Consider the following 10,115-nt stretch of genomic DNA (forward strand, 5'->3'; position numbering starts at 1 on the left):
CATGGATTTGCCTCTTTTATTTAGCGTTCGTTGTCGAATTGGATGCTTAACCTTCCTTTTGTCATTATACTTGCTGTGAACCTTTACGATTTATTATTAGCGGCTCATGAAGTTGCCCTCTTTCTACACACAAAAAAAAGGATACATGCCGCTTTCCAATTTTTTTTTTTAAAGAGTGTGTAAATGAAAAATACGACAAATATTAAGGTAAAATGATAATAAAAACTTACCTTGGCTTATATCAAATCAAACTAATAAATAAATGATATTCCCTCCGTCTCATTTTAACTATCGTTTCCACTAAAAGAAAACAATAAATATAATATAAGGTACAATTTATTAAAGTTATATCTATTTAATAAAGGTAAATTAATTTTTCCTCTTTAATATTATGCATACTTCTTTATTGTTATGGACACAATTACAAGAAATTATTAACTTTAGTGTTGAATTTCTAAAATGATAGTAATTATTTTCAATTGTATCTTTTTTATTTATTTGTCATTACCTTACATATAGTTGTCACTTGTAAAATTAGGTTCAAATGAGCAACATAATTCAACCAAGTTCACCTAATAATACGAAAAATATTTCTATAAAATTAATACTTAATAATACATCTATCTTTTGAAGATAAAAGAGATTATTTTCGATAAACTCTTCGCTTACGTAAAGCTATAAAAAAATTAGTATGAAAAGAAAATACAGTAGTAAAGAGTCGTACTAAAAATAAAGAAGGAAACAACCGTAACAACATATGATAGAATAACGGAATCGGAGGAAACAACATATGACATAAAACGAAAGAATAAGATGGTAAAAAAGTAATAATAACAATGCTGATAAAGGAAACTGGATTGACGTGTCGACTACGTTTCAACATTCTACCCTAATTCTCGACCGACATAACCACTTATCTAAGTTCGTTTCTTTGGTTATCTACATGTGCGTCGTGTCCTGTCTGTCTGATCACGTTTTTTCAGTTCTTCTTCTGCCGCTTCTCATACCCACCAGTACAACAACAACAACGACAACATATCCAGTGTATTCCCACAAAGTGGAGTTTGGGGAGCGTAAAGTATACGCAGTTCATACAGCTACCTCAAATGATAGAGACAGACTGTTTCTGATAGACCCCTGACCCAGGACAAACAAACGAAAAACATAAAAGCACACAATAAAAATGAGAGACACACTACTATATAATACAGAAAACAAGACACTCGCACGGTAATACTATAAATCATCTATTTGAAATTAAAGACACCACGAACAAACAACTACAGGCGTAGATACAAACAAAAGCACTCGTCCCTACTATTACAGACGAACTCCTACCCACTAACTCACTAGTACTTTTCGAAAAAATAATCAATTTAAAAAGCACTTATCTCAATAATATTTAGAGCAATAATTTATATTTGACAAATATTTCAAAAACAATGTATTATTTTTACTATATAGACTTCAAGTCAAACATTTTTAATACTTAAAACCTAGAAAAAAAATCTATTTAATTAGTATTATCAAATATATATATTTTTTAATATTAGAGTTGTTGATTTGTTCAACCACTAATTTGAACTATTGATAGAATAATGAAAAATTATTAGACTTTTTGACTAATTTGTAGGACCCAATAAACAAGTTTTTCTTCCATCTTCTCATTATTCTGTTTCCCATTAGTAGAAATTTCTAACTTTAATAGGAAAAAATAATACTAAAAATATTTTTGAGATAAGCATTGAGTACCTTCGAATTACGGTCAAAGTTGCTACGACACGCTTTAATTTTACAGGAGTCTTATTACCAACCTGAAGTCAATTTTAGCGAATTTTTGTCACCATTTTGTGTTGTTGTTGCTGACATGGCATCTTATTACATAAAAACAGGGCTCACGTCAGCTAAAAAGATGTCACGTTAGCTAAAAAAATTGACAAAAATACGCTAAAATTTAGTTCAGTGATAATAAAACCCCGTGAAGTTGAAGTGTGTCGTAGCAAATTTGGTTATACTAGTAATATTTTTTTTTTGAGATAAGCATTCAGTCATCGAATTACGATCAACATTGCTACGACACACTCCAATTTTACAGGAAACCTATTACCTTCAGAAGTCAATTTTAGCGTATTTTTGTCACTCTTTTGTGCTGATGTGACACTTTTATTACATAAAAATAGGACCCACCTCAGCTAAAAAGATGTCACGTTAGCTAAAAAGGTTGATAAAAATACGCTAAAATTTAGTTCAGTGATAATAAAACCCCGTGAAGTTGAAGTGTGTCGTAGCAAATTTGGTTATACTAGTAATATTTTTTTTTGAGATAAGCATTCAGTCATCGAATTACGATCAAAATTGCTACGACACACTCCAATTTTACAGGAAACTTATTACCTTCAGAAGTCAATTTTAGCATATTTTTGTCACTCTTTTGTGCTGACGTGACATCTTTATTACATAAAAATAGGACCCACCTCAGCTAAAAAGATGTCATGTTAGCTAAAAAAGTTGACAAGAATACGCTAAAATAGTTCAGTGATAATAAAATCCCGTGAAGTTGAAGTGTGTCGTAGAAAATTTGATTATACTAGTAATATTTTTTTTTTTTTTTGAGTTAAGCATTCAGTCATCAAATTACGATCAAAATTTCTACGATACACTCCAATTTTACAGGGAACCTATTACCTTCAGAAGTCAATTTTAGCATATTTTTGTCACTCTTTTGTGCTGACGTGACATCTTTATTACATAAAAATAGGACCCATATCAGCTAAAAAATGTCACGTTAGCTAAAAAGGTTGATAAAAATACGTTAAAATTTTACTCTATTTTTTCTCTTAGTTTATTATATAGCTATATTTGGTCACTTGACCCCCCCCCCCCCCACACACACCACAAAATGGGGATGGAAGACAATTTGTCCTTCAAATGTATTTTTTTCTCTTTAAGAGTCATTCACATGTATTGATCAATGACAACAACATCATGTTTAATTTAATTTCACGAGTGGGGTCTGGAGATGATTGAATGTACAAATACATTTTTTTTATCTTTATAGGATGGAGCGTCTGTTTTCGATAGACCCCTCCGAACTATGACCAAATTTACTATGACACACTCCAACTTCATGGAGGTCCTATTCCCCCTCTCGAACTAAATTTTAGCATATTTTTGTTATCCTTTTTAGCTGACGTGGCACCTTCTGTCAACCTTTTCAGTTGACGTGGCACCATTGACGTGGATCCATTTTATGTAATAAAGGTGTCAGTGATGAAGCCAGGATTTTCATTAGAGTTTCAGAAGTAAACATACGGATTAGTCGAAGGGGGTTCAACATTTACTATATATATACATAAAAATATTTTTAACCGTGTAAAAATAGTATAATTTTCCGTCGAAGATGAACCCCTAAATACAGCGTGGCTCCGCCACTGAAAGGTGTCACATCATTACAAAAGGGTGACAAAAATACACTAAAATTGAGTTCAGAGGGTAATAGGATCCCTGTTAAGTCGGACTGCCTCGTAACAACTTTGATCATAGTTCGGAGATACAGGAAGAAACCACCATATAAAATTGAAAAGAGCAAGAGGGAATAAACTGATGTTATCCATCTATTATTAAGTAAAAGTAAGTTACATCCAAAACTCAAAATGATATTTGTACATGTTTGAGAAGAAACATATCTACACAACAACAACAACAACCCAATATATTCCCACACAGTGAGGTCTGGGGAGGGTGAAATGTAAGTACATACCGCTACCTCTGAAGAAGTAGAGGCTGTTTCCGATAGACCCCCGGCTCAAGAGAGAGAATAGTATCTATATATATATATTCTTCAATTCCAGGAAGATACAAATAGGTAAAAGATACAAATATCAACACCAAAATAACCGGGTAATCCGATGAAAATATAAGTTATCGTCTCCTTGAAAAATGAGTTACAAGGTATATCGTCATACAGGGCGAGAGAAACTTTCCTCTAAAACACATGAACATCAGGTGGTGTGTTTATGTTGTCGAGCCAAGAAACTAACTGCTGCGAAGAAGGCCTTATTTTGGGAGATTCATGCAAACAAAGGCAAGCGATTTCAAGGACCAGTAGCATCTCTTGCGCGTGCTGCTTGTCGTATATCAGTGGATCGAAGACTTCAGTTTCCCGCTTTTGTTGCTTCATTTGGATCACCCAAGAGATTAAATTTCGGTTAGCTCTAGGTTTGCATGGATCCATCGGTCTTTTGCATGTAAGGAGCTCCAAAAGTACGACACCAAAGCTGTATACGTCTCCTTTATAGGTAGCTACGGAAGCTTGACCGTATTCAGGAGGTATATAGCCTAAAGTTCCGACAACATCAGTAGTCACATGAGTGTCGTAAGGTAGAATAAGCCTTGCTAGACCGAAATCAGCTAAGTGAGCATCAAAATTTTCGTCGAGGAGAATGTTACTTGACTTTATATCGCGGTGCAGGATATGAGGCTCACACGCTTGGTGCAAGTAGGTGAGTCCTCTCGCTGCCCCTTGAGCAATCTGAAGTCTAAGATCCCAGTCGAGGACAGCAGGTCCGTCAACTTTCTCGTGCAGCCAATAATCCAAGCTTCCATTCTCCATGTAGGAATAAATTAGGAGCCGGTCAGTTCGGTACTTGCAATATCCGAGAAGATGAACAAGATTTGGATGCTGAGCTCTTGAAAGCGATTCGACTTCAGCTTGAAACTCTCGTTCCATCTGCCCGTAGTCACCTGAAAGCCGCTTGATTGCAACTTTCCTACCATCACGTAGGATGGCTTTGTAGACCAAACCAAAGCCCCCACATCCGACAATATTTGATTGATCGAAGTTGTTGGTGCATTTCAAAAGGTCATCGAGACACATCTCTTTATTGCTCTCCTTGTTATGGAAAAATATCACCAGACTCGAGCCTAAGTCTTCGAGTTCTTTGTTAGCAGCATCCAACTCCTTTTCTTGATCGACTACTTTTCGACTGCTTGCTCGTATAACAATCAAGTACATAAGAGCAAGAAGAAAAGCCGTTCCAAGACCAATGCCAATACCCATACCGATGACAGTTCCTTTCCGTCTCTTCCCTTTGCCAACCGAATCACGAGGAACTTGGCTGGCATTTTGACAGGGAGTACTACCATGTTCACCGCAGAGTCCCGGGTTGCCCTCGAAGCTTGAATTTGGAAATGTCTGGAACTGGCCTCCAGAAGGAATTTCCCCCGACAGCTTATTATAAGCGACACTGAACTTCGACAGAAAGCTGCATTGGACTAAAGAGGACGGTATGTTGCCGATCAGATTGTTGTGGGATAGATCCATATTCTCCACGCTCGTCATACCGGAAAGGCTACCCGGTATCGTCCCTGATAAGTTGTTGCTTTTCAGATCCAAAACATGTAACTTTTTCAGATTTCCGAATTCCGGCAAAATCGCTCCAGTGAGAAAGTTGTTACCGAGTTCCAGTGTCGGAGGGAAGCTAAAAATCTGATTATACTGCAACCCTCGGATGCTTACATTTCTTTTCAAGAAAAACGGAAAATCTGGCGATGGCTCGTTCATCGAGACAGGGCCAGAGATTAGGCTCCTCAATCCAGTAATTTCTTTCGGAATCTCCCCCGTAAATGAATTGTTGGAAAAATCCAGATAGAATAGAAACTGGAAATCTCCGATCCAGGGTGGAAGCGTTCCTGTCAAACGGTTCCACGACAAGTCCAAAAGTTGCAGTTTTGAGCTACTTTTCAACCACTGAGGAACACGTCCGGTGAGCCTGCAATTGGCGATAATGAGAGCTTTCAGCTCGCTAAACTGCAGGCTAGGATCGGTAGGCAACTCTTCATCCCAAAAATTCAGAGTAAGGACCAACGTCGACAAGTTCTTGCAGTGCTGTAAAATTCTGAGAGCAGCATCAATGTTATGCATACTGTTGTTCGAGACTGACAGCAACGAAAGGCTATGAAAATTCTTGAAACTTTCCGGAATTTGTCCGGTGAAACGGTTTCTAGCCAGATTGATAGTTTGCAACCTCGGACAATCAGGAAGATTCTCAGGAACTGATCCACAGAACCGGTTTGTAGCCAGATCAAGAGAAGCAAGACTAACCATTGCCGAACAATTAAGCTCAATGATACCCACTAAAGAATTATTTCTCAAACTAAGAGAAGTAACAGTCCCGGAATTTGCCAACGAAGTCGGTATATTACCAAAGAACCTATTTGAATGAGCTGACAAATACGTTAAATTCCCGAACTTATGAAACACATCCGGTATATCTCCCGAAAATCCATTTGAACAAATATCCAAATGAACCAAGTTAGAAAGATTACCAATCTTGCTACCAAGCTGTCCCGAGAATCGATTCTCTTGTAGAGACAACACAGCCAATCTTGGTAACTCAAACAGTTCATCGGGCAAACTACCCGAAACAAGATTCGAGCCAATGCAAAAAAGCTCCAACGAACGACAACTCCCAATACTTGAAGGAAGACTACCATTAAAATAATTCACCCCCATCTTAATAACGGAAACTCTAGTAGAATTTTCACAAATACTCAACGGAACCGGTCCCTCAAAGGAATTATCAGATATGTTAAAGATTTGGAGTAAAGGCAAGTTTACGCTATCAACAAACACGCCAGACAAATCATTGTTGCTCAAGTCTAATACTTCCAACTTAGGCAAATGCAACAGTGTAAACGGAACAGGTCCTTTAAGGAAATTGTGTGACAGATTAAGAGTTCTTAGCTCATCCAAATCGCCTAAAGATTCAGAAAGTTTCCCATTTAACCTCCGTTTCCCAAGCTGCAACGTCACCACCCTCCCGGAATCACAAGTGACGCCAACTAAATTACAACAATTTGTCGAATTCCCGATATCCCACACATCAACACCTGCCTCCAAACTCTTCACAAAATCCTCTAAAGCTTTTAAATCTTTCGGATTACACGTCGAGTTTCGAGGATTTTGCGATTGTGCTCGTACGCAAACCCCAAGAAACAAAAAGATCACACAAAGTTGCAAAACACCCATCTTCCTAAAACTCGAAAAACTAAACTTTTGCATCAAGATTGTTCATTTGTCTCAAAATCAACCTTTCAAGATCAATGAAACTACCATTGGAAAAGAAAAAGATCAAATCTTTGACCCAAAAGGAAGCGAAAAAATCGAAAATTGGTATAGAGAAACTAAATTTTTGTATCAAGATTGTTCATTTCTCTAATAATCAAGCTTCAATATCAAAGAAAACACCATAAAACTACAAATGAACACCAAACAAGAAAAGGGTACTTGACAAAAATCAAATCTTTGAACTACCAATTGATGAAACTACACAATTTTTATCATCAAGATTGTTCTTTTTCTCTCAAAATCAAAGTTCAACACCATGAAACTACAAATGGACACAAAACAAGGAAAGGGTACCCAACAAAAGTGATAAAATGATAGGAAAACAAGAAAACTACTTCTTACAAATTGATGAAACTACACAATATTTGCATCTAAGATTGTTCATTTATCTCAAAATCAAACTCCAAGATCAAAACTAAACACCATGAACCTACAAATGAACACAAAACAAGAAAAGGGTACTTAAAAATAGATTAAGAAAAAACAACACAATAAAAGCAACAAATGGACTAAAACAAGAAAAGGGTACTTAACAAAAGTGATAAATGAAAGGACAATCGAACTTCAAGATCAAAACTAAACACAATAAAACTACAAATGAACACAAAACAAGAAAAGGGGTACTTCACAATAGACTAAAAAAAATACTACAAGAAAAGGGTAATCCACACAAAAGTGATAAATGAAAGTAAAACAAGACAATTAACAAAAAAAAAAAAAAAAAGGAACCAAACCTTTGAAGATAAAAATGGAAGGTTGAGGTAGAGATATAAAAAGGGTATTTTTGCTAAATTTTGAGTTCAAACTTGAAACTCTTAACTCTCTTTATTTGTTGGTCCAAATAGGGCTGCTGTTGTTGTTCTTTGCTATTCCATTATATACATACCACTTGGAGGACTTTACACGTTCAGAGAGATAATATAAAGAGAGAGAGAGAGAATTTGAGTTTTTTTTTTTAAAGTTTTTTTATTCCAACATCTTCTCCCAATTTTCAAACAATTTGATAGTTGTTCGAAAATTTTGTAATTAATAGCTATCAAAGTTGTCCAACAATTTTTTAAACTTTATAAGATTATGGGATTCACTTGTTCTTTTTTTTAATTAAAGAGTTAGGAGGGTCTATGAACTCATTTTTTCTCATTTATTAGGCTATTGTTTGATTTACGGACTAAATTATTCTGATATTATAATTTTCAGTATAGTGTTATTATATTTTTTAAAAATTTTATGTTCTCTGCTTGATATATTATTATTTGTCATGAGCAGAGGATTTATCGAAATAAACTCTCTATTTTATTTGAGGTAGTGATATAAACTGCCTACACTTTATCGATCTCACTTTATGGGAATACATCAAATATGTTGTTGTTATTGTTGATTTTGTGGATGAAATACTCCTCCAATCTATTTTAGTTTATTTTCTTTTTTATGATTATGGTGTTCGAGTAAGTTTTTCTGCATCTGAATTAGTTTTGCGAAATAGCTATCATTTTTCCTTAGAGATATGATATTAGGTAATTCTGTTATCAGAGACGAAACAGATGAAAGAAATTACTAAGTGTTCAGCTTATGCATCTCAGCTAATTTTACAGAATAGTTGTCATCTCTTGTCAGTATTATTTGGTATCAGACAATTCTGTAAAGTCTGAATATACGAAAGAAATCACTAAGTTTTCACCTTTATGCATCCTAACTAATTTTAAGAAATAACGGTCATTTCCTATTAGTAATATGGTATAGGCAATTTTGTAAAGTCTGAATATACGAAAGAAATCACTAAATTTTCACCTTTGTGCTTCCTAACTAATTTTACGAAATAACGGTCATTTTCTATTAGTAATATGGTATTAGGAAATTCTGTAAAGTCAAAATATACGGAAGAAAAACATTAAGTTTTCAATTTTGTGCATCCTAACTAATTTTATGAAATAACGGTCATTTCTTATTAGTAATATGGTATCAAGCAACTTTTTAAAGTCGAAATACATGAAAGAAATCACTAAGTTTTCAGTTTTGTGCATCCTAAATAATTAAACGAAATAACGGTCATTTTCTGTCAGTAATAAGGCATCAAGTAACTCCGTTGTTGAAGTCAGAACATATGAAAGAAATCATTATGTGTGTTTGTATGACAGATTTCGAGAGATTTGATAGTTGTCAACTTACTTCATTGAATACTAAATCACATTTTTTGGATATGAATTTATGAACTAATTACTATCTCCAACCAACAACATGATATCAGATAATTTTATCATCGAAGTCAAAACACACGAACAAAATCATTAGGTATTTTTATTTTCGGCGAATTTTGAATATGAGATCTGATGATTGTCAATTCACATCCACTAATAAATCATATATTTGAATGTTAATTCATTTTAATTATTATGTTCCTAAAAATAATTGTAATTTTTTAAAATTAAGGTCTGATTAAATATTTATCTTTAATCAATAAATGAAGAGAAGGATTAGATTTATATAATAAAAGAAAATAATATTAAATTAAAATTAAAATTAAATAATAATAATATAGTTAAATTACTTTTTTTTATATTTTTTTTAAGAGACGTAAAAAAACATATGACACATAAAATGAATCGAATGAAGTGCTAATATATCTGAGCCATTAATAGTGAGAATTGGGGTGGAGTTCCAATAGTTAATAAATTAATATTTGGCTTTTTATACCACTAGGAATTAAAAAATAAGAAAAAGAATTAAGTGGTGAATTAATGGACCAATTTGTTTTAAATAAAAAATCTAATGAAATGTATGTTTATTAAAGGAAACAATATTTAAGAGGGTTCAAGTCTTTCAAAATAAAAAAAAGTCAAATGTGTGCATATACTATTTATTTTAGTTAGACTTTTAATCTAACATTATACATTATATATATAATTATTTTCTCGATAAATTTATATTCACATGTTTCATGTTGAAATTCAGTTCATGACATACAGTAGACCCTTGTAATTTGATTTTT

The 10,115-nt window shown here is 33.9% G+C and overlaps 1 protein-coding gene across 1 annotated transcript; it reads right to left on the bottom strand.

Moving 5' to 3' along the window:
• Nucleotides 1-3,576: 3,576 nt before the first annotated feature.
• On the bottom strand, nucleotides 3,577-8,126 carry LOC107838744 (phytosulfokine receptor 1). The gene has a single exon (XM_016681929.2). It carries the CDS (start codon nucleotides 7,061-7,063, stop codon nucleotides 3,986-3,988), a length of 3,078 nt encoding a protein of 1,025 aa, XP_016537415.2. The 5' UTR covers nucleotides 7,064-8,126; the 3' UTR covers nucleotides 3,577-3,985.
• Nucleotides 8,127-10,115: the final 1,989 nt, after the last annotated feature.

Source organism: Capsicum annuum, chromosome 8 (assembly GCF_002878395.1).
Source record: "Capsicum annuum cultivar UCD-10X-F1 chromosome 8, UCD10Xv1.1, whole genome shotgun sequence".
NCBI classification, from domain to species: Eukaryota; Viridiplantae; Streptophyta; class Magnoliopsida; order Solanales; family Solanaceae; genus Capsicum; species Capsicum annuum.

Coding starts and splice junctions, on each gene's coding strand:
- LOC107838744 (XM_016681929.2), bottom strand. CDS start 7,063: ATGCAAAAGTTTAGTTTTTCGAGTTTTAGGAAGATGGGTGTTTTGCAA.